Source organism: Amblyomma maculatum, chromosome 1, assembly GCF_055883805.1.
Source record: "Amblyomma maculatum isolate TAMU_Amacu chromosome 1, ASM5588380v1, whole genome shotgun sequence".
Taxonomy (NCBI): Eukaryota; Metazoa; Arthropoda; class Arachnida; order Ixodida; family Ixodidae; genus Amblyomma; species Amblyomma maculatum.
In genome coordinates, this window is record NC_139344.1 from 363,288,018 (window position 1) to 363,314,018 (window position 26,001).

Sequence of the window (26,001 nt, forward strand, 5' to 3'; positions counted from 1 at the left end):
CCCAGGTAGCACAAAGTGGGCTATGAAGGGTGGGCCCCGGTGGGCCCGATGTAGGCAATGCAGGACAGCCCCGGTGGGCTCAATGTGGGTGCTGCAAGAGGGGCCGACGTAGGCCCGAAGCGGGCTGTCGACAAAGCCCCAATTGGCCCCACTAGGGGCCGATGCAGGCAGCCCTTGCGGGGCTGGCCTCATTTTTCCGGCATTGTTAAAAGGGCACATCCCACCAACTCCCCGCGATGGTCCTACTTTGGACCGATTTGGGCAGCCACTTTGGAGGAACATTTTTTTTTATTTCAGTTAGCCCCTCAGAAAATGACATAGGACCAATGCGGGTTCTATAGCGCTAGCCACACTTGGGCTTGCCCACATTATTCTCATAGGGGTCCGACGTAGGAAATGGATGGAAAGACCTAGTCCAAGTTTTCCCAATCAATATTTAGGCACATAATTAGGTAATTACTTTATGCATGTCTGCACTTTCTAAACAGCCACAATATTAAATTTTACAATAATTCATAACATTCATCTAGCCGAAATGACTTCATGTACATCTTGTTCAGGCTATGGAGATGTGTGTTCTGAACAGTAATATTGTACTGCGAGTTGCAGGCTGTCCAAAGCAACCACATAAGAGGCAACAGTTAGCAATCAGTTTGTTTTAGTATTTGTAGCGCAATTTGCACGAGCGCGAGAACTAAAGCCATGTAAATTTCTAATCGACTAAACATGGCCACAACTGTTATACAAATCATCTATAACAGTAATTTAGGGCAACATCTAATGCAAATAAAAGTTGGAAACAATGATTACGCAATTGCACGCACGACTTCTAGCCCCATTACGGCCGATGTGGGACCTACAGCGGTTTTGTGTGGGCAGCCCCAATTGGGCTGGGTGCTGGTTTTGAACCTAAAGCCCACTTGCTATTGCACGTGCCTTCAAATTCCCCACAAGGGACCAATTTCGGTATCATGCGGGCCCTCCCGCCTTCCAGCCCCATTACGGCCCATGTGGGATATAAAGCAGTTTTATGTGGGCAGCCCCAATTGGGCTGGATGTCGTTTTTGAACCTAGAGCCCACCTGCTGTCGCACGAGCCTTCAAAGCCCTCACAAAGGACCGATTTTGGTACCATGCGGGCACGCCCGCCTTCCAGCCCCATTACAGCCTATGTGGGACCTAAAGCGATTTAGCTAAGGCTGCCTCATTTGGGCTTCACGAGGGCTTGCCCAAATTGAGCCCTTATTCATATTTCACCTGCCCTCAAGTAACCTACAAGGGGCCGATTTGGGCAGCATGTGGGTATGTCCGTTTTCTTGCCCCACTACGGCCGATGTTGGTCCCACAAAGATTTAATGGGGGCGGCCTCACTTCGGATCTATGAGGGCTTTCCCATAAAAAGCCCACATTTAGGTTGGATTGCCCTCAAATATCCGGCAAGGGACCCTTGTGGTCTGGATGCAGGAATGTGCTCTGCATTAGCCCAAGAAACGCCGCTATGGGACCCATGCAGGTCGAGCAGGGGCAAGCCCAAATGGGGCTTGCCCACATTTGCCCCATCGGGGACCGATGCAGGTTTTATGATGGTTGTCACAGCCCCACTTGCCTACATCGGACCTACTGGGGCCCCACATTCTGTGCTACCTGGGAAAGAGTGTATCATGGTAAACGAAATTCAAATAACTAGCACAGGAAATACCTCGATGACTCTGGTCGTTATAATATTGAGCGTCTAATGGAGACGCTCGTTCCAAAGAAAAGAAATTCTGGCATCTTTTAGGGCTACACTGTTGCGCATGCTCAGGTGGGGATCATCACTATATCGGCAATCATAATTATATCATCACTATATCCGTAATCTTAGCAGCGCTTTTCAAGGCAGCAACTGAGCTTAAACGACCTTTGTGTAAATTTGCACAGAAATGGAATCGGGCGTCTGACTTTTGCGTGAATCGTGAGATAAATTTATGCCTGTCCTGCATATTTACGACATTATAAGTACTGCCCTCTTATAAGTACTTATAAGTATATATATCACTTATATGTACTGCCCACGTGTTTTTGCGGGATGTGTTTTTATGAAATCATTAAAAACAAATTCACCTGAAAATTGCTTCTTTAGGCTACTTAGAAACCTTTCATCCTCCATCTTGCCTCGATTCAGGAGGTAGCTGGGTTCGTTTTGGGAGTGTGCCACCTAACCGCCTTGTTCTCTGCTATCGCCAGTGAGGGCAAAGAGAGCTCGCAGTTCGCAACATAACAGGTGTTATGAAGACTTTCTTAGGAAGTGGCAGCATCCTTGAGCACTTATACCTTTCTCACTCTTCGCACTCAGAATGGGTTTTAGCGGAGAACTCAATCTGCAAATTCTGACTTTTTCTGTTAAGCAGAAATCGGTGTGAAAAATTGTATGGTTTACGTTCGAATAGTCTGAAATATTATGACCCGTTATTTATACGAGGTGCAATATTGTTTAGGCGCTTTAAAGCAAACTTTTCTGGCCAACTCATGCCATGGCAAGCGTGATGACATAATGCTTATTGGGTTGGTTGGTTCATAGGAAGGGAAAGGCGCGGTATCTGTCACACTTGCTCTGTGGACACCTGAACCGCGCCGTAAGGGAAGGGATGAGGGTGGGAGTGAAAGGGGATAGAGAGAAAGAGGAGCCGTAGTGGAGGGCTACGGAGTAATTTCGACCACCTGGGGATCTTTAACGTGCGCTGACATCGCACAGCACACGGACGCCACTTCGTTTCGCCTCCATCGAAACGCAGCCGCCGTGGTCGGGTTCGAACCCGGGAACTCCGGCACAGTAGTCGGGCGTCTTACCACTGCACCACCCCGGCGGGGCAATGAGACAATTGTGGTTTCAATACCTCGCCCATGTGCATCAGGTTTTGTCTGCCATCAGCTAATGAAAGTGGCTTTGAGTTTTCTCAAACCGAGCAAAACGAGTGAGCGCGATCCCCCCGCCCGCTTATAGAGCTTTTGGATGACGGGGATGGTAATCGTCGTTTTTAGACTGCAGGTGCCAGTGAGGGCATCAGCGTTGTCTTCTCCAATGAATGAAACAGCGCGTTCAAGCGACACTTTGTGCGGTTTCGACTTGACTGAATTTTTATTTCACTGGAAACGTTCCATAACATTGGGACGTCATCGCTGTCTCGATTAATCAGATACTTTTATCACTAACCAATCTGTGATTCTAGCTGGGATGTTAATGCTATCTCAACTTGACCAGCGCACCGCACAGTGTCAGCGCACCTACTAACTCGGTCAGGTTGTATGGTCTCATAACAGCCCACACCTTTATTACTATTGCGCGCTCGATCATTTCAACTCCAAATGGCATGTGATGTCGCACCCGCCAGCGAGGTGACGTCACCTGGTGTTATGAGGTCACAACCCCGTCAGCCAATCAGCGCTCGCCCATGTCATGTGGCCCTTTGATGTAATCGCTGACTCGATCATTCGGGAAATTTTATAATAAGCACGGCTTGGAATTGTCTGACATGAAATTTTAGGGCACGCAGAATCGGGCACGGGTAGGGCATGTAGTGTGAAGGCGACATTAGCGATGGGTACTAAGGTTAACTAGCTAGATTTCTAAAGAAGACGAACATAGCAGTGGACATCAGAAAATTAAGTGAACGGATTAGATTAGAAAACTTCAGAGGACCAGGTTGATACAGCTGGCACAAGAGCAGGCTAATTTAAGGGATATAAAATAGGCCTAGCAATGTTTGTAGTTATGCTGCTACTGTTGTTGATGGTGATGCTTTTAATGGTGTCGCATTAAAGCAGCACTACCATTGTCTGCACTGAGGGGATGACATCTCAAATGCTCATTGGGAAGGAGGGGCATAAATAATCGAAAATAGTTACGCGAAAAGAACATGAGGACGCTAATACAGAAAGTGCGGCGCATGGTCTGCATGTGTCGTCTCTCGCATGGAGCTAAAGCGAGCAGGCAGCTGGAATAATAATAATAATTGGTTCACAGGGAGGGGAAGGCCACACTTGCCACACTTGCTTCTGTGGACACTTGCCCGCGCCGTACGGGAAGGAAGAAAGGAAGGTGGGAATGAAAGTGGAAAAAGAGAAAGAGGAGCCGTAGTGGAGTGCTACGGAGTAATTCCGACCACCTGGGGATCTTTAACGTGCGCTGACATCGCACAGCACACGGACGCCTCTTCATTTCGCCTCCATCGAAACTCAGCCGCGGAGGTCTGGATCGAAGCAACTGGGCAACAAAAACACATGGTTTTTACTTAGACATTCACTGGATCCTACGAGAACTAAGGCCGAATCCCACAAGAACCTACATAGGATCTCGCAATCTTTCCAAGGCACCGACGAAGAGCTCATGACCACATTAAAAAAATAAATACATTAACACCTCCCAGGATATATCCACGACAGATGGGTACTCAGGATTGGATAATCCTCGCATGGATAGCGTCTTTACCGTAGCAGAGGTCAGAGCCGCTCTGAACCAAATTAACACCACCTCGGCACCGGGGGAAGATTGCATCACCAATAAGATGTTGCTCAATATAGAGGACTAGTCAGTAGAGGCTCTGCTCTTACGGACCTCTTCAACAGGTACTGAACAGAGGGCAGCGTCACTGAGGAATGGAAGCACGCTAAAATTATTTTCATACCTAAACCGGGCAAAAGACTCGAGATGGGGAACCTCCGGCCAACCGCGATAACGTCATGCAAACTCGGGAAGGTAATGGAACACGTTGTCTTAAACAGGCTCCTTATGCACACCGATGCGGAAGGCACATTTACCCAGTTCATGATTGGGTTTCCAGCAGGTCTTAAGGCTCAGGACATCATGTGGAAAATTCAACAAGACATTCTAGATACAAATCACATAAGAGCCACGCGAACCATCCTAGGTCTAGATGTTAGTAAGGCCTTCGACAATGTGTCACACGCTTCCATCCTCACTCACCTCTCATAGTTAAACGTAGGCAAACGGACATACGACTACATCGCTGCCTTTCTGAATGCGCGTACGGCTACGCTCCATTTCGTTGACAAAGCTAGCGACAAAATTACACTAGGGACGAGAGGAACACCGCAAGGCGCCGTACTTTCACCTTTTCTCTTCAACATCGCTATAAGCGACCTCCCGCGTCTGTTAGATGATATCCCACACATACATCATTCAATATACGCCGACGACATCACCATATGGACCAATTCTGGCTCCGATGAAGATATTACAGAGTCATCACAACGAGCTATCGACACGGTAGTCTTATGTGCATGAAAACGGCCTTACCTGTTCACCGGTTAAATCAGAACTATTAGTTATAAGGAACAAACCAGCTTCACAGGCAGAACCATGATTCTCGAGAACCTATCCAGTTACACATCGACAACCATCCGATACTCTCGGTAGCCACGACCAGAGTTCTCGGAATGTTGATTCAGAATAATACGCAGAACACAGAATCTATACGCCGGCTACGCGTCACGGCGCACCAGATAGGTGGGCTGGTGAGACGCATTGCCACACGTCGCAGGGGTATGAGAGAAGCCGACCTGTGCAGGATCATTCAAGCCTTTATGATAAGCAGAATCATGCACGCTTGCCCGTACTATCATCTGCGTCGTAGGGACGAAGATGCACTTAATAGCATAATTAGAAGAGCATACAAAGCAGCCCTTGGCTTGCCAGTATACCCTAACTCAGATCGACTACTGCAGTTGGGAATTTTTAACACGCATCTGAACTAATTGAAGCCCATAAGACAGCACAAGTGACCCGCTTGTCACGCAGCCTTGCGGGCCGCGTAATTCTCGACACGCTCCACATACACCCTTCTGAGGAGGTGTGCGCAACATCCCTATTATCGGCTCACATAACTAGTAGACTAGTTGTTAAACCAATAGCCAAAAATATGCTACCAGGCAGACATGATGCCCGCAGGAAGACAAGGGCACAGACCCTTGAGAAGCAGTATGAGGACGATCCACAATCAGTGTACGTGGATGCAGCTCAACACATCAAAAAACGGAGCATACGTGGCATGTATGGCCCCTCCAATGTCAACCTTCATTAACGCCATAACATTTCATGCTAGCTCCATATGCGAGGCAGAGGAAGTAGCTATCGCACTGGCCATCGCGGATCCCCGCACCAAAACTATTCTAAGCGACTCAAAAAGCGCCGTTCAAAATTTCGTTAAAATTCTGTAAGCGCACTAGCGGCGCGAATTCTGCGCAACCGATCTCTCAATCACAACATCAATCTCGTATGGGTTCCGGCTAACGCGGGTAACTCCGGAAACGAAGGGGTCGATCGTCTAGCCCGAGGCTTAACCAACCGGGAGACGGGAGATTTATCGGGAACGGACGCGCCTGTCGAGGCGGCGCGCACATACGCGGAGATAACAAACTTTTATCGCGAGCTAAGATGCACGTACCCCGCCCCTCACCCCGACCTCGACCGGGCGCAAGCCACGACACTCAGACGCCAACAAACAAAGGCCATTCTTAGCCCCTACCGATTATCGTTAATTACGAACGGAGAATTAAACCCTGCATGCCGGCACTGCGGTGACGGGACGCAGGCCACTGTGGGGAATGCGCCAGCAATCCCCCTCCAAAGACACTCTTAGCCAGCTCCCTCAGCGGAGGAATGGGACAAACTGTTGGCCAGCCCAAGAAAAACTACGCAACTGGCCCTCGTCACGCGAGCTCAAGAGGTCGCTCCCGACTGGAGGCCACCCTAGACTCGCCCCTGCCCGAAATAATTCCTTTCATTTTGTGGCAATAAAAGCTGTTACCACCACCACCGGGTACGCCGGCACAGTAGTCAGGCGTCTTACTACTGCACCACCCCGGCGGGGCGCAGCTGGAAGCCGACAAATGTTTTTTCGAGAAGTGCGGGTAGAGGAATAAAAAAAAAAAAAGAAACGCCTTATCATGAGCAGACGCCAGTAGCAGACAGTTGCACAATCATTCATCCTGAGTGTGCGTGCCACCGGATGCGTACCTTGCATATCTTTGCCCTTGAGACCTCGCGGATATTGGGCAAGCTTGTGATCCCGTCTCACTTTGGCGCAAACATTCCGTTTCGCTTGGGCGCCTGATAGGTTGGTTTGGTTTGTGGGGTTTAACTTCCCAAAGCGACTTAGGCTATGAGAGACGCCTTAGTGGAGGACTCCAAAAAGTTCGACCACCTGGGGTTCTTTAAGGGAAGTGACATCGCACAGCACACGGGCGCCTTGCTTTTCGCCTCCACTGAAAAGCGGCCGCCGAGGCAGGGATTCGACCCCGCGTCCTTGGGAACAGTATTCGAGCGCAGTAACCACTGCGTCACGCCGGCGGGGGCCTGATAGGTTACTTTAAGTCATGGTGGTTATTGATGTTAATTGGTTAATTGGAAATGAAAGGCGCAGTATCTGTCACACTTTTGGGTGGGCACCTGACCCGCACCGTGATGGAGGGAGGGAGGTGGGAGTGAAAGAAGACAATAGATGGTGTAGTAGAGGGCTCCGGAGTAATAGACCACCTGACGATCATTAACACCCACGAATATCGCACTAATGGCAGGTACTTGTCATCATCATCAGCCTGACTATACCCACTGCAGGGCGAAGGCTTCTCCCATATTTTTCCAATTAACTCGCTTCTGTGGTAGCTGCATGCACTTGACCTCTGCGAACTTCTTAACCTCATCGGCCCACCTAACTTTCTGCCGCCCCCTGCTACGCTTTCCTTCCCTTGGAATCCAGTTTGTTACCCTAAGCGACCATCGGTTATCCTCTCTTTGCACTACATGTCCTGGCCATGCCCCTTTCTTCTTCTTAATTTCCACTAGAATGTCAGTAACTTGAGTTATTTCTCTGACCCACTCTGCACGCTTCCTATCGCTTAATGTTACTCCTACCATTTTTCGTTCCGTAGCCCTCTGGGTTGTCGTAAACTTAAGTAGAACCCTTTTGGTTATCCTCCACGTTTCAGCCCCATAGGTGAGTACAGGTAAGATTCAACTTTTGTATACTTTCCTCTGGAGCGATACTGGTAAGCTGCTAGTCATAATCTGTGAGTTTTTGCCAAAAGCGTGCCGTCCCAATCTTATTCTTCTTGATATTTCCTTTTCATGGTCCGGATCTGCGATTAATACCTGTCTTAAGTAGACATATTCGCCTACTACTTCCAATGCTTCGCTACCTAACGTAAACTGCTGTTCCTTCCAGAGGCTGTTCAAGATTACCTTAGTTTTCTGCATATTGATTTTTAGGTCTACTTTTCCTGATTTGGTCATCAACCCTTATTTGCAGTTCATCCCTCGAGTTACTTAGTAAGGCAATGTTATCAGCTAATCGTAGATTACTGCGGTATTCTCCACCTACCCGTAGGTAATCCTGCTAAAGACTAGGGCTTCTACAAGGCGGAGGGTGTCCTCCTCCCTCATCCCTTTCCGGTGCCAGGTCACCCTTCTAATCATTCTGGAAATTTGGTTGACTGTGGTTTTGAGTGTTTTGATTGTATAATCCACTCTCAAGGATTACCTACGGGCTCCCATATCACGAAATTAGAATCACTGAAAAAAGGGCCATTGACACTATCATAAGAGGAGCCTATAAAACGGCCCTAAACCTCCCGCCAACAACATCAACGGAACGTCTTTGGGCACTCGGAGTGCACAACAACTTCGAGGAGCTCAAGGAGGCGGTTCTAGAGAGTCAGAAACAACGCCTAACAACAACGCAGGCGAATAGGGAAATCCTGTCAAAACTAGGGCTGTGGCAGTCACTAAGAACTTCTGAGATCAAATCACAAATTCCGACATCCATAAGAAACAACATCTATGTGAACCCGATACCCAAGCACATGCACCATGAGTTACAGAAGGGTCGAAGGAAAGCCAGAGTCAAATCATTGGAAAAACAATTGTCTAAAGACGCGGAAGTTGTCTACGTGGACATAGGGGCTTACGGCGAGCCTGGCAAGTTCACAATAGCTGCAGTTGACCATCAGAAGAGGCCAATTATTCAGGCTTCGATCTATGCCAAGGATCCTGCGGAAGCGGAATCACTGGCAATAGCCGTCACCATAAAAACACAAGACCACCAAAAGAAGTCATCATACGTAGTTACGGACTCCCAACCAGCCTGCAGGGACTACCTGGCCGGGAAACCTCACAGAAGAGCGTGTGCAATATTACGTTCCATCTCCCAGACGCACACAATTACATGGACACCAGGACACGAAGGCCTAGAAGGAAATGAGGTAGCGAATGATCTAGCCCGAGCTGTCACAAACCGGGCGGAACCCCATCCCTACCCCACCCCTCTCCTAGGACCCTACGGCGACAGGGTGGAACACCTACGGTTAGAAAGAAGAATTTTCTCACCACCACACAAACAACTTCCTTCCTCGGACGCTATAGATTGGAGAAAAATACAAACAAACACATTCCCTAATCTTCACATTTTAAATAAGATAAGCCCGACAAAATACACGAGTTCCTGTCCTTGGTGCGGTGCAAGCCCCACACTCTATCACATCTCTTGGGAATGCCAGGACAAACCTGATCCAACGTTACTAGTGCCATGCCCGACACACGAGCAGTGGGAGGCGGCCCTGACCAGCGACAACCTGGACCAGCAAGCCTGCATTATCCAGCTAGTCCGCAAGTCAGCTGCTGCCAGCGGAGCCCTGGACTAGGGGCACCGACCACCCAGCTCCTGCGAATTGTTACTGATTATTATGCTCATTAAAAGTTTTCTCTCTCTCTCTCTCTCTCTCCACCTACCCTTATCCCTAACTGCTCACATTCCAAGTCTCTGAATACTTCCTCTAAGCAAGCTGGGAATAGTACTGGGAGATCGTGTCTCCTTGCCTAACACCTTTCTGAATGGGAATTTTGTTACTTTCTTTATGCAGAACCATGGTTGCTGTGCAGCACTATATATTAAACATTTTAGCCCATTTACTTATTCCCTACAAGGCTCCGATATTAAAGAAGTAGCAAGCCTTAGGTATTTAGGGCTGACACTTACCAATCAATTGAACTGGTCACCGCATATCTCACAAATTTGTTCTTCGGCATTCTCGACACTCTGCTTCCTAAAACGCAAACTTAATTGCGCCCCCTCTAATATCAAACTTTTGGCATACAACACATTCATCCGAACTAAGCTCGAGTACGCCTCTATCATTTGGGACCCTCACACAAAAAAGAACATAACTGCTCTTGGAATGATACAAAGGAAAGCAGTCAGGTTTATTTTCCACAAGTACAGCAGATCTGATTCTCCCACACAGCTGATGGTAGAAAATGACATCCCGCTCCTTTCAGTCCGCCGCAAAATGAACAGAATTTTGTTTCTTCGTAAGATTCCGTCACAGGAAATTAATATTCCATTACCTAACTTTGTCCAACCTTCTACTGCCAGACGAACACGACACACTAGGGAACATATGCTGCAACCTGTCTTTGCCCGAACAAATTCATTTAAGTACAGTTTTTTTCCACGGACCATCTCTGATTGGAATTTGCTTCCAGAATTTCTTTTCCAAAGCAGTAATTTTAACAAGGCACTGGAAGGTCATTTGTTTGGTTAGGCTGCTCAACTTTTCAGTACTTTATATCTGTTTCCTTTGTTCATGCCGAATTGTGCTGTGTGTTATTGCCTATTTTTATTTGTTAGACTGTCAAATTTTTTAATAATTACTATTACTATTATGATTCCTTTTTTCTCGCCGAATTATAGTGTGTATTGTATTTTTGTTTTTTCTGTGTGTGATTGTTACCTGGTATGCCCCTCCTGCATGGGCCATAAGGCCTGCAGTATTATGAAATAAATAAATACATAAATAAATAAATAAATAAATAAATAAATAAATAAATAAAAAAATAAAAAATAAATAAATAAATAAATATCTTCCAGCACTTTCACGTACGGCTCGTCTACCCCCTGATTTCGCAATGCCTGCATGACCGCCGAGGTTTCTACTTAGTCAATGCTTTTTCGTAATCAATGAATGCTATGTATAAGGGATGGTTATATTCCGAGAATTTTTCTATCATCTGGTGTATGGTATGGATATGATCGATAGTAGAGTACCGTTTCCGAAAACCTGATTGATCCTTTGCTAAATCGCAGTCTAAGTTCTCCTGATTCTATTAGCGATTACCTTAGCAGATGTCTTATACGTAACAGACAGTAAGCTGATTGGTCTGTAATTTTTAAGGTCCTTAGAGTCGCCCTTCTTATGAATGAGGATAAAGTTTGCAATCTTCCATGGTTCCGGTACCGTCGACGACACCAGCCACTGCGTATACAGGGTGGCCAGTTTTTCTAGAACGATATCCCCCCCCCCCCCCCTCCCCTCCCATCTTTTAGCAAATCTTTAGTTATCTGATCCTCTCCAGCTGATTTCCCCCTTTTCATTGTTTGTAATGCTTTCTTGACCTCGTCCTTCGTCACTGGTGAAACGTCTGACTGCTTTTCCCTGCCGCTAATCTCATTACGGGCCTGACTACGTTGGCTACTGTAGAGATCTGTATAGAACTCCTCGGCTACTTTGACTATCTTGTCCATATTCGTGAAGACGTTGCCCTTCCTGTCCCTTATCGCATACATCGGGTTTTTGCCTATGCCTAATTACTTCTTTACCACTTTAAGGCTTCTCCCGTTCTTTACAGCCTGCTCACTTTTCTCCATGTTGTACTTACTTATATCGGCCACCTTGCGCTTATTGATTAGCTTTGATATCTCGGCCAATTCTATCTGGTCTGTTGGATTAGAAGCTTTCATACTCTGGCGTTTCTTAATCAAATCTGTCTCCTTAGACAGCTTACCGGCATCCTCTCTAACTATCCTACCGCCTACTTCTACCGCGCACCGAGTAATGATATCTCTGAAATTATTGTTCATTGATTCTAGGGTAATGTCGCCATCCTTGGTTAGAGCTGAATATCTACTCTGTAGCGAGATCCTGAACTCTTCTGCCCTCCCGCTCACCGCTAATTGTACAGTACAGTGCTACCCTTGTACAGTGCTACAAATAATTTTCCTCCGAGTCCCATCCCTCCAGTTGTTAAACAAGAGCTTATACAGCTCGTTGGGTCGAAAAGGCGGCGGCGTAGTAGTCGGCACCGCGTGTGAAAAATAGAGGGCTGCGTAAAAAAAAATCGTATCATGGTCATTTGTGGTTCTAGTGATGGATGTTTGATTGGTGTGTGATAAGCGATGACTAGTCAATGAAATCATTTCAATTAATTTATGACTTAAAGAATGGAAGTGGAAACGGTAAAGTTTGTTAAAGGGGTACTCAAAGATGCAATGCTTGATTAGGCTAAGAGAATTTAGAATGTGTATTTGATCCAATAAGTGAATAATTGAAACATGAAAATGCGTTGGAGGATTTCATACTGCCCAAGATGGAAAGCCGAAGCTCGAGGAGGCTAAGTAGCAAAATTATTTACTTTACTTGTTCAATTAATAATTATTTTTATTATTAATTGATCAAGTAAAGTAAATAACTTAAAGATTTGAAAAAAAGGAAAAATGTGCTCAAAGCTGTCGAACTGCTTACATTGCAAAGTCAATGTGTACAGATGCCAATATTTGGTGTATAAAATATATGACAAAAAATATACTTCCGTTTGTGGGAAATGCTCTCACGTCATACCCTTAACGGCGGAGTATAAGGACCCCCGAATTGTACTTCTATTAAATATTTTTGTTTTGAGACAAGCAATACAACAAACACACCAGCGCAGTCTTCAGCACCCTGGGAGCACGTAGGCCTTTGCTGTTATTCTTACCATTGCGTATAATGGTGCTTACATGTAACTCTGCTCGCCTGAAACAATATTTGAAGCAACAAAGGAGTTTCCCGCTTTTATAGGGGTATCAGTCTTGCTTTCCTGCACTACCTGAATAGTATGTTGCAGATTTCTAGTATGTAGAGGCAACACCGATGTATAAAAGTCCGTATATACTTATAAATATATGAGTCGAAAAGAAAGAAAGATAGCTGCAGTATTCTTGTTGGGTTCGCTCATAAGAAAGAGAACACTTATCCCCACTCCTTATGTACTTAGCTTTGTGAGTGTGAAGTCTTTCGCATTGTGTAGTTTCTTTTATGCAGGCTATTTTTATCTTGCATATCTCAACACACAACAAGCTATTTAATGCTGATTTTCACGAGTTCAAAATATTACAGTGCCAGGAGCTGCGAGCATGTGTGCACAGAGCACAGGGATGGAGGAAAGGCACCGGTCAGATATAATAAAACCCAATGTCAAGGTGGTCTTGCATTTACTGGCAAGAACTAAAGCCACCAGCTTTGGGCAAACCGAACTCTCGCATTTTAGAACATTCTAGGACTGATAGAGGTATCTTTTTCATATAAGAAGTTTACCATGCACCTGTTTCTTGGTACACCTATAAAAATAATTCAGCTCGTAATAAACCTGGTTGCATGAAGTTTTCATCGATAATGCAAACTAGACATTTAGGTGAAAGTTTAACGTCAGGGGGCCGCTTTTGATAATAAAACATTTCTGCATTGGTAGACCTCTCTGGTTGGTTATCACAACTCTCCTCATACTGTTCTAATATTCGTATCAGACGATGCAAAAGAAAACGAATTTCAACGGTTTGTCACAGTTATAACTCATTCAGACATGCCACATGCATAAGAGCTTCAAATACAATATCATTGCTTGGTGCTGAATCCCTTAACGCTTTGACTTCCCATTGCTATCTTTCCTCATGCCGATCAAAGTAGGCACACCGGTATGTTCAGCATTGCCAGACATGCAAGTCCTTGCATGTTTGGTCAAGGGTCGAGTGGTAAGTCAATTTGTCTGTCCACCCCACTGGCTAAAGATTACCTCCGGCCATTCGATCTGATTAAAGGTGGCGTAATATTATTCACATTGCTATTGTAATATATGGGGAAACCAAATCTTTGTGCCCATCTGTGGTGGGCTGCTGGCGGCTTCTGCGTCCTTGATTAAAGTTTCGTCGTAAACAAGGTTAGTTGTGATGTCTGGGAGGGAAGGACTTACGACAGTGTTCAAATTCTAGTACTCCGTGGAGGAGGGGCAAGGATGCCGACATGAGTCTTCTTCACAATCAATAAGTTGGGAATTACGGACGCCGAGAGGGACTTCCGTACAGGACTTCGGGATAAATTTCTGCCTTTGGAAATTTTTACAAAGCCTGCGTGGCGTACCAAAGACTAAAACGATGAGGCTACTTTAAGGACTGCAATGCTGATAGCGGAAGATATGTTTACATATGAGTCTTGTTGTTTACGCAAGCCCCTGGATGATGGTCGAAGTCTTCAATATAAAAATAGGTACATGCTTTATTTATTTATCTATTCATTGCATGATTCTTTGTCATACAGTGAAACACTCTTGCCACAGATGGCTTCCTGGTGCCTGAGACATTCTTCCGGAATCGAGTCTTTCACGCTGTCAGCCACCCAGAGAGTGCATTCTGAAATATACACCAAACAGAAACAGACATGAATAGCACAGGTCTCTATTTTACCAATTCATGTCATTCATTATATGTTTTCAGCTCACTCATTCCGCATATAGTGAATATGCCCCATCTATTGGTTTTCGTTTTGTTAAAATTTACCACTTAATTAACCAAATAAAATCACTTGGTCTAAGAGAGCAGTGTACGAACGCAGCCCTGTCGTTCACTATCAATACTAGGAAACCTCTGCTCAAGCCGAGCTGTGGGTATAAGCAGCACGAAATGGCAAATGAATGTTTCCAAAATTATGATGGTTGGTTGGTAGGTTGGTTCACAGGAAGGGAAAGGCGCAGTATCTGTCACACTTGCTCTGTGGACACCTGAACCGCGCCGTAAGGGAAGGGAGGAAGGTGGGAGTGAAAGTGGAAATTATGAAAGGAAAACAATTGCATACTTAAAACAAATATATATTTTCATGTGATCATAGAAGGTCATACTATCTGTGATGCGAATATCCCGATTGGAAAGCTAAAAAAATGCAGATTCTAGCTGAGGGCAACGAAATGCTCAAATGGGATTTTGCTGAACCTCACAGCTCAAATAGCAGCAATTGAATACACTAATCAGCGCGTGTCGGAGGTGTACGTACACAATGTATGGTTATTTTCGGCATGCTATATGAAAAATACAGCAACAGTATGCATCTCATAATTAAATCACCTTACAATCACGTTTAAATCAGCAGTCCTTTTCTCCTCACAGCTCACACAACTGCCGCTGGTGAGTTTCACAATGGTTTCGTTAGATATCTCTAAAGACGTACCTAAAACCGTTGAGAGTTTACTTTTTGCAGTACTCTGAAATATATTTGTGGTGGAAATATATTTATGACTAAGACAACATCGACATCGTCTTCTTTACGAACTGTTGATATCAATATTTTTGTTGCAGAACAACGGGCTGCTTACACAAAGCTTTCTTTAATAACCGTTAACTTATAGTCCTTCCTACACTTTTTTGATACTGCTTATAGTGAACCCACGCCGGAGTTAGCTCCGCGACACTATGGCTGGTTTTCTGACGGAGCGGAGAGAAAGGACAATACACGTGCGCACGGCTGCCAGTGGTATCGGTGCAGCACGGACTTGCGGGTGAGAAGATGTCTTTGTAAACCGGTTCAGACCGTGCGCACTATTGCTGAGAAACACGCGGAGAGCTGGGGTTTTTGTTCCAAGTGGGGCTTTTTACGCCGGGTCCCACACACTCATTAACATGCGGTCGTAATCTAACACAACATAGGAAAGATGACCCGACAAACATAAGAAGCCTCACTTCCTGTAAGGCGTACGAACGAGATGGCGTAGCGTAAGAGTTGTTTGTCTGACTCGGGACAAACCGACCGAGTGTGTTCGATATCCATCTCAAAATCTCTGCCCACGTTGGCAGCTTTCGCCAATTCAGTCATGATTTGCGGGTTTCCGACTTCACAGAAACATTCGACGAATCAATGCCAGCTTACAACTACCACCTGTCAGAGGCACACTCCAGAGCGGTGCTAGACAACCAAGCATCGGCAAAATGTGGGTGGAGTCGTAGTGCTAACACACTAAAAATTTGCTGAAGTAATAATTTGTGTCCACCCAGTTGTTTAGACAGTGAGCAGTAAGGTAAAATAGTTCAATAAAGTTCATAAACCTTTCGATAACCATCTGAAGCTGTGACGAGAGAATGAAGGACTGTGATGGGTGAGAAGCTCTAACAACTTAAAAGGGACCCAGTATCTTCAGTCCTGGTCTAAAGTCTGCCTTATTGTCAGAAACAAAAACTCCATGTTTGGCTTCTCTTATTCTGCATTATAAAGATTTCTGCATATGTACTTTTGTACTGTTGTAATTTCTGATTTGAAGTGGTATATGTTTATCGTTGTCGCCACTATATTCAATGAAAAATGACAATGTAAATGGGGAAAGTGAACCAGAATAGTACCAGCTCGCCCAAAAAATTTTGAAATTGCTTCGTACAGTAGCCTAATAATTTATTTCAGTGCTACGGTATGATATCTGTTCTTAGTTGGTTAGAATACCAGTCTAGGAAGGAATAACAAATAATAACGCTCGAGAAACAGGATCGTAATCTGTTGCTCGAGCATGTAAGGGAGAAGCTGGTCGGGAACTACTATGCTGGGTGTCTGCGAGGCTTGAAAACTCTGCTATGGAACCGATTTAAAAGTGCTCCGTTTTTCTGTTCAGCCATTAAACTGCCTGTTCGGGAATTCATCGCAGGTTTTTGGCTTTGGTACACATCCTCGCCAAATAGCGAGTTAGAACATGCGCAAGAGTTTACCTGATTGTCGCCAATGAGCGTTCTAGTTGTGGACATTTGACAGGTACTCATTTCATACAAGTGTAAGTGGTTTGCTAATTATGTTTTCGAGCCAATCCAACAGGATGCAGTGAGCGTAATCCTCGAGCGCGATGTGGAAAACCCATAACTTGGAAAGAAATGCAAAATGCTTACGGTATCCGAAGTAGTGTACTTCCATAATGCCGCAGTCATTGTGGGTGTACAGGTAGCGCACAGTGTCAGGATGAGCGGTATCTGCGAAACAAGAAAGAGTCGCTTCAATAAACAAAAGGTGCATCGCTGACGTTTGAGCGTGGGCAACTCATTTCCATGTAAAGTGCTATGCGTACAACGTGCGTAACACTTTCTGACATCAGCTTGTGATTGTTACAGACAGAGTTGAGTAAATGTGGCACACTATCATAAATAAAAAGCAGTCACACTGGAAAAAGCTGTAAGAAAAAAATCACTGCCGCTACATTTTCATGTGTTCCACAGAAGAGTTTTAGCTATGGGCGGGTAGCACACATGCCGGGTCTCAACTCAACTAGTAAACCATCTTGTAACGCATTGCTTGCCACCACTCCGAGCCCTCTGCGCCAAAACGGTGGACCAGACAGCAATGGTGACTCTGTCTTGTCCTTCGCTCCTGAGGTTTTCGGCCTACATGTGGTGCCCAAGGACTGTCAACACAATGGCTGATCAAGGTAATACCAGCACGAAGCGGGACTTGCCCTGCAAGACTTCTCATGACTGCGGCTTCGACTTTCCCCCTTGTGGCCCCAGAACCCGCAAATCTTCTTTTTCCAGATTAAGGCGCAGTTTTGCCGAATTGCATCGAGATGAGCCATTTCGGCTTACGTGAGTAGGCGATGACGTCACTGAATCTGGTTGACCTATGGTCGCTTGTGAATGACATCATACCTATGGTGGCACGCTGCCTTGACTACCATGGTGGGCACACACTGGTCATGACCTTAATTTACATGACGGTCATCGCGGAGTTGCAATGGCGTAAGAGTAGACTGAAATGCTACGGCAATTGATCAGATACACGGCCGGTATCGCAATATAGCACAGATACGAAATGTACAAACGTAAGTAAGAAGAACTGGCGCTTTAAAGTGACTGCTTTTGAGTGGGAAACTGGTGGTCACATATTCCAATCTTATTCTATGTTGTGGTGTGTCTGCTAAGCCGGAATACCGCTGGTAATAATAAACAATTTGTCATTCACAGTAGAAAATCTCTCAGTAACAAATGTATAACAAAATATTTATTGTATGAGTGGGGAATCAAAGAAAGGGACATCTACTTAGGTAGCACAAGCCATGAGCCGAATATTGGCGCTATTTTGACAATGTGCAACCCTATGCAGGGTCATTCCTTTGTCAACCCACTGCAATACTGGTCCGATAGTTTTTGTTGCCTGGGTAGGTTAGATTGGGAATTGTCTTGTTTGCATAATATTACACGCGAGCTCAGTGATATATCGTCTATACATACATAGTCCAATTAAAAAGAAGCTCACGAAGTATTTGCGCTATATAGCACACTATCTAGCGCAAATGCGCCAAAGTTAAAAGCTAAAGGAGTGCGCTGAGAATTTTAACTACTAAAAGAGAACAAAGGGAGCAAACTGTCCCAAATAATTAGGCCGGCAGAAAAAAAGAACTAGGCGGACGACACTTCAGCTGCACCCTTAATGGTATGTCGCGATAGCGGTTCTTCGTTTGGCATTCGTGTAGGCCTCAAGAGCCACCCAAGAGCCACCGGAAGGGTGATTCTTGTTCTTTCTTCGCACCCTGAATGAGGCTGGTAGCTAGCTTCTACTTTCTGATATTATGTGGTCTGGTGAACCCGCCTCAATCACCGAAAAATCAGTGCTTGACCATGCCAGCTGCCAGCTACAGTACTCAAGCTTAGTGCCTATGGTTTTTCGTTCATTACGCTGGAGAACGCCGATGCTGACACAGGATTTTCTGAGTAATGAAACCTTTTACGCTATCGTTTTAAGCGTTAGACACAATAGTTTTCGTTCTGTCCAAGAAATTTTTATTAGTGTTGAGAAAACATTATCAAATTGAGCAGCTATCATGCATCGATCGCTGTGTCAATTAAAAAGTAAACCTTTTTCAGTGGCTTTACTATTAGAATAATGCGACAAAACAAAATTATATTTTTGCATTTTTTTATTTATTTACACCATGTTGTACTGGCGAAGAGAAAAATGAGAAAGGTAAATTTTTTTTAACCTGCTATAGGAATGAAAGAGTTTAGCCATACCAATGATTCATAGCTATATATCATATGTCGAAGTTGCTGGACAACATGTTTTTGAAACGGTAAGTGCTGCAACCCATCCAGAGTAACTGACGGTTCTTGAAAGTGGCGTAGTCCTGTGTGCTGTAGTATATAATTTTTGCTGAAACTTTAATTTTACTAAACACAGTATGAAACCACACTGAAAAAGGGTAGTAGTCTTCCATACCGTGTAAACAGTCGTCTTTCTCTAGTTCTCCCAGGCACTCTACACAAAGCTATGGTAACTAATGAATTATTTGCTTTAGGATGAAAGTGTCAGTTCTGAGGTAGCAGATAGCCTTGAAAAATTGATAATTGATACGTTTGCACGAAGCAACCATTCACTTAAAACAGTTTTATTTTGCCCCCTTCATACAATTAAAAACAATTCTTTCAAGCGGCCGTGCTGCTCGTTCAGTGCTTCAAGACGCATTCCAAAAAACAAAACTCGCTTTTCTTTGGGATGCCCTTTCCCGTCCTTCCCGTAGACGCGCTATTATTCAAGCAATAATTAAAACGTCGAATTAGTTTTTACTGTATAATTAACTATGAAGAAAGAAAATATATGCAGGCGTGGCCAAGCGACCATAAACAGCACTCGGTTGGCTTTACGGGTCTAGGATGTTTCGTCGCTTGCAAAATGTTTGCTACATTAAGTTGAAATTTGAGTGATGAATTGTTTGCCTCTATCCAAAACCAGAAGGCTAGCTATTTTGTCGGCTGGTAGTTAACAGCTACTGCTATGTCAGACTTGCAAAGATCAACAAATAAAGAAAATGTTCGGACAAGAGCAGCGCATCGCCGTTTATTGTTGCTTTTAAGAAATGTGTTGTTGTATGTTGAAGGTTAGCCCTTCATAATTTAAAAGGAGAGGTTTTGTTGCCGTCCAGAACCATTGCAGCTACACTTATGGTCACATCGTGCTATATCACCATAGTAGCCCTCCTATTGGTATTAAATTTGCAGTGAATTGCGCGCATTATCCTAGTAACTTACGGCCACTTGTCGTATTTTGAATAAGTCGGGACGTCAGTAATCCTCACAAGCTGCTGCTTCAGAACACATCTAAAAATAAAATTGTGATATACGTTCCTGAAGAGAACAAGCTCTCCGAGGTACAGCGGCTGTTGTGTTACAAAAAAGTCAGCCGTTGGCAGATAGTTCTTTCACAGAAGTACACGCCCTTGCTGAGTACAACTAAAGAAAAAAGCGTCAGCGAATCGAATCATTTTCTTCCCGACGCACAGAAGGAAGTTTACACGTTTGCAGTAGCCGACGACAACTTCTAAAGGGTTATTCGATGGAGAGACAGGCTGCTAGACATCGCAAATATAATACATTATACAAATCAGGGAAGCAGCAACATCTTCCCACTTCATTAGCTCGGCATAAAAAGTGACAAGTGTGCAATATGTCTTGCCGAAGGTTGATGCAGCAAAGCGGCTATTCATTACTCTAGCAATTCATATAGAGTATATACTCGGAATGAGATAGCAGTCAGCTGCTTAAACAGATGGTTTACTCTTGTCTCTTAAGCTTATTACAGCTTTTACGGTGGTACAAACAGGCTGCACTGTTGAAAGGTTTACATCTCTAGAAGTCTTATGACAATGCCGCGCGCATACCAATTTGAAATTCTGGTTTGAGGCTAGAGATCCAAGCCTGTCTTACCCGAGTCTACCACCAGGTTTGGTGTCGCAGGAGTGAGGCCTTGAGAGAAGTGCATAGTTGTGTGCTTTCTGTAATGTAAGAGAAGAATATTCAGAGACAGAAGGCAAAAAAAAAAAATTAAACACTACTGGTTCAGGTAATGTTTATGCATCCCAAAGCTCGAAATGGAATAATTGTATCATGTGCGTAGGGACAGGAAAACGGAGTCGAAAGCCAAGAATAGATCCCCCTTCACCTGTTAGGAAAGAGATCGAGTCCTCTTTTGTAGTTTTTATTCATTCTAATAACACAAAAGTGCCGAATTTCTTACTCTCCCAGGCAGGGAGGGCAGAAAGTACAATCATAAGTTAATACAATGGCAAGCAATCATCTAAACTCATAATGAATTATTAGAAATTACCTTGTACTAAAGAATCACTTGTTTAAGCTCTGCTGAGCAGAGTTTAAGACATCATTACTGTTAATTATTTTAAGAATATGATTGCCACCGATATGTTTCATGAGTTTGCAACAGGATGAAGTTAGAGAGATATAGAAGTAGTTCTTTATGAAGAGTCGATCTTATGCCGTTGTATTAATAGGAGCGACTTTTTCTTTGAGTCATTGAAACGGCAAAGCACGAGAAGACATGTACGAATTTTCTTGGACAAAAATGAGAGACAATTGTTTTATATAGTGCCGCAAAATGCATATTGAAATTGCGCCTTTCAATTACACCTTCGTAAGAGAAAATGGCTGCAGCTCAAGAGGAACCACAATCAAAACTAAATATTTTCATTTTCGTCAGTTGAGAATGCAGGCTTAAAATAATAAAGCTCTTGTAGTGCTCTGCTGGCACGTAACAACGCATTAAATTATTTTGTGCCACGGCTTATGCGAATTCCAGTTGCAATTACATATTGCAGCTGGATTACTTTTTATGAATTCCGGACGACACTGAGGGAAGTACCTTTTCCTGAAGGATCTATTAGAAGAAAGTTCAGCTGCAAGACCTCCAAAGAATCTAGGTTTTTTCGCTGATCACGCTTCGGGCTCTTGACATTTAGTTTCAGCTTAAAAATTTGGTGATTAATCCACAGATTCCTCTTCTTCACGCGTATTTCTTTATCTGCATTGCAATTATGCAAACAAAACGTACAATGCTATTATAAATATACTAAACCAAGGAATCACAGCCAGAAACATCAGCAAAGAGCAATGTCTAATCAAAAAAGCAGTCACTCGATCATCATATGCATGCGGAAAGTATATTATAACATTTGCATTTTTATGCTGTTTATCATATAAAACATGCTTTGGTATGCGGAAAGTGTGTTCTCTCAGTGTGTTCTAATTCTCATTTTGTGGCCATTCGGGAGAAGGGTAAACATCACAAGAACGATATTTTCAAAGTTGTGAATAGTTACCTGTAATGAAGGAAGTATGCCACCATGCAGGAAAGAATGCAATTTCGAGGCGTCCATTTGTGTCCTAAGAATTCGTTGCAAGCACACTACGTTACTCTACAAAGATGTAGACCAAAGACAGGATACTATCTGTGGGAGCTGAGAAGGATTATCTTAGGACGTACGCCATTTCATCAAAAAGCGCTCTGATTCCGCCACCCGTTCTGACGACTTCGCGTACTCTGGGGACACTGGGACACCAGAAGGCGGCAGAAGGGGCACAGACAAGTAACAGAGATAAATTGATGAAATATATTCGGTGAATAGGTGAAAAAAAAGCAAACAAACCTGAAATTATAGGTAAATGCGCGCTAGGTTTAAATTTTCATACGGGCCTTTCTGCAACACCCGTGAATTCGAGACAGCAACGGAAGGCCAGTTGGGCGTGTACGTAGAACCTAGGCGAAAGAGGAGTACTAGAACGTTAAGTATATGTAATAATATCGCTTTTGAATTCAGGATTTTTTTTTTTTTTTGTAGAGAAAGTGGAAGTAGCCGCGTCAACGGACAGCCGCCGTCCCAGTCGTCTGTACGAGTGAGAAGCATCCCATCACAAAGGTGTATTAAACGCTGTCATGTTTCTACTGTGCTTCGATCATCCATGCCACTGAAACAGATTGGCACCACACATACAATACATGAGATACGCATCTTAAATAACAAAACAAACAATAATAAATTGTATGCCCAAAACAATGTAAAACAAACAGGCGATGGAAATATGAATATGCAGTTCTTGAGCGACTAATTCTCTTTTTTCCTATAACTACGCAATCTGCTGTCAACTCTTTTATAGAAATTCTCTAGCGGCACAACAAGCGCGAACTGATCTCAACACCGAAAAAAATCTCACCTTGGTTGGCCTTGACCTGCGTTGAGGGACCACACATACGTTGACGATCCGTCCTTCGTGTCCAGGTGGATACGCCTCGACGTCAGACACTTGAATATCGGGTTGGGGTTCACGTCCCTCACAGCTACCGCGTAGCCAATGATATTGAATACCTGCAACGTCAGATTAGAAAGAGCGATAGAGGGTAAAAGTAAAAATTCAAAGACAAGCTAGAACCGACTCGCATCCAGTTCAGACTTGTTGCAGGTTTATGAAGTGCACATTGCACAAGTGCAAGACCAATTTGTTGCGTTCCTGACTATGAAATGCGGAGCTACAAGCGTTTCGAAAAAAAAAAGTATTTGTATATATAGATATAAGCAGATCAATTAAGGGGAAATGAGGGTGCTCATTATAATACACGAAGGAAAGAAGCAAACAGTCGGCGAGGCCAAGGAAAGCGTTGGGGATGGTACTTTGTCTTTTCTTTTTTTAATGTTTACTTTGGATAATCACAGAAATTAGTAATGTAATCTGTTTAGGGGAAAGATAATTGAACACAAAGTAGAAGAAAAAACAACGTGCCGATGGTGGGAACCGAACCCACGACCTCCGAATATCGCGTCCGGTTCTCTACCAACTGAGCTACATCAGCCGCTGTCCCCTCTGCTACTTGCTTGGGTATTTATGTTGTCTGTATACGAACCTGGCGGTAACAAAGGACGTTGCATGTCCGCCGCTATGGTTGAGGGTGGCGCTGGTGAACACTCTCAAGGTTCGTATACAGACAACATAAATACCCAAGCAAGTAGCAGGGGGGACAGCGGCCGATGTAGCTCAGTTGGTAGAGCACCGAACGCGATATTCGGAGGTCGTGGGTTCGGTTCCCACCATCGGCACGTTGTTTTTTCTTCTACTTTGTGTTCAATTATCTTTCCCCTAAACAGATTACATTACTAATTTCTGCGATTATCCAAAGTAAACATTAAAAAAAGAAAAGACAAAGTACCATCCCCAACGCTTTCCTTGGCCTCGGTGACTGTTGGCTTCTTTCCTTCGTATACATATATATATATATATATATATATATATATATATATATATATATATATATATATATATATATATATATATATATATATATATATATATGGGGGATGGTTGTGACAAAACGTTAAGCAAAGAGAAACAACTGCATTCGTAAACAACTTCGTGTTGAAAACGTGAGCTGCCCAGAATATCTGTGAGCGATCTTGCTTAGACACCTCGGTGACCTGCAAACCGTCATTAAAAATTACTTGCGATAAGTCGCTTTGCAGTGGCAGGACTGGCATAAAGCAAATGTGCAGAACAGACTGGCGAAATATTGGAAGAAAGCACAGTTTTTCCCAAGTCCCAACATGCAGCCACAAAGTGAAGCGTGTGCATTGCGCTTCCTTCTGGGCATGCAAAACAATTCCCATAAGTTTATGACCGCGTGTGTAGGCAGGCAAAAATATTGGCTCTTTAGGGGTGTTCATAAACTTTTTGTTGAATGTTTTTCCTTTGAAAACATGATATTCATTGCGTTCAGCAGCATTGTGTGCATGTATTCAGAAAATAGAGCTGCGACCTAAGACAGGTGAATGAACGGTCGCTTTCTTGCAACGTAAATAAAACTGCATTCATGCACGCGGCGAGCAGCAGCTTTTTTTTATGCCACTACATTTGTGTTTATTCATTAAAAAGTTCTGTGCTTCGTAAGAGATTTTCAACCTGTTGAAATGCTGTATTTTCACATGCATGCTTGAGACTGTTGCAGAGTTAGTGTTTTCGGAACGCATCAAAAGTTTGAAAAATAATTGACAAAACAAAAAAGCAAGGCTGCACCGGAGCAGACCTCAAGTATATTAAAGATGAGGAGAAAAACAGTTTCGAGCTACGTGGCGTTTTTCTTCGTCAGAAAGATTCGCAGTGCACTGTGAGCCCTAAAGTGGTAGTTCAGAAGCTGTGCATGGACTCGTTACGGACACCCTTCAGGTGGCAAAAACTAGATATATTAAAAAATAAACGCTCATATTTTACATAAGCCGCTCTTGCGTGGAAGGAGGCAGTGCTGAAAAACTATTTCGAGTATTCTTAATCAAAACGACAGCTTACTTAACCGGAGAGGAAACGCATTGACTTTCGTTCGGCTGCGCTTGATCCTTCTCTGATGGACACAGGTAAACTGAAGCGGCACTCAGGTTGACACTGGTGTTGCCGTTTCCTGCCTTCTGAGTAAGCTTATAAGTATCTAGTGGCCGATAATCAGCCGGTTAGTTTTGGTAACAAGAGTAAAAAAACAAAAACAAAAAGTGCAGTGCATTGCAAAAACGCCCATCACACACCAATCGAACTTATGTCGCACCTCAAATGAGTCCGGGGGGCCGACATCGAGTGCCTTTGGTCCCAGGGTGGTTTGTGTCACTTTGGCGAAGAGGACAGGCCAGGTGCTGACCAGAACCAAAGTAGCCAGTCGGTGAACAGAAGGCATTTTCACCAAGGAGATGCTGTTACAGGCTGCAAATTTTATAGCTTACGCTAAAGACGTCTTTCACCTCTCTGCCCTCCGAAAGTGTTGTTTTAAAAGGGGAACCGAGAATGATGCGAGCCGCTCCTGCAGCACAGTTTAGAATATGAAACTGGTCCTCCACAGCCGTATTATTATTCATTCTCTCAGGACTGAAACAGGTGTTCCTGCATTGGTTTTGTGAGCATTGCAGTCTTGCCATTGGAATAGCATGGAATGATTATTTGTGGACGAATGTTTCAGTTTGAAATTGCTAAGAATAATTAGATCGAAGCGGAAAGCTATACACATGTAGCGTTCATGCAACTCGGTCTGCATTTCTGCCTTCCTATATACACAGGTCAATCAAACGCTGTTTTGAATTCTATGAATTGAA

At 44.1% G+C, this 26,001-nt stretch overlaps 1 protein-coding gene across 1 annotated transcript; it reads right to left on the minus strand.

Annotated features, from left to right (window-relative positions):
• Positions 1–14,350: 14,350 nt before the first annotated feature.
• LOC146207977 (uncharacterized) lies at positions 14,351–25,710 on the minus strand. The gene is made up of 5 exons (XM_084587195.1): positions 25,464–25,710; positions 23,096–23,247; positions 20,798–20,865; positions 16,997–17,077; positions 14,351–14,491 (listed from the first exon to the last, which is right to left on the minus strand). The coding sequence occupies exons 1-5, from the start codon at positions 25,587–25,589 to the stop codon at positions 14,370–14,372; spliced, it is 549 nt and encodes a 182-aa protein (XP_084443321.1). The 5' UTR covers positions 25,590–25,710; the 3' UTR covers positions 14,351–14,369.
• Between the last annotated feature and the right edge of the window lie 291 nt (positions 25,711–26,001).

Excerpts from the sequence above, each read along its gene's own strand:
- LOC146207977 (XM_084587195.1), bottom strand. The coding sequence starts at position 25,589 with ATGCCTTCTGTTCACCGACTGGCTACTTTGGTTCTGGTCAGCACCTGG. Across the intron at positions 20,866-23,095 it reads GCAGGTCAAGGCCAACCAAG|AAAGCACACAACTATGCACT; the intron begins GTGAGATTTTTT and ends CTTACATTACAG. Across the intron at positions 14,492-16,996 it reads AGTACACTACTTCGGATACC|AATGCACTCTCTGGGTGGCT; the intron begins GTAAGCATTTTG and ends TGTATATTTCAG.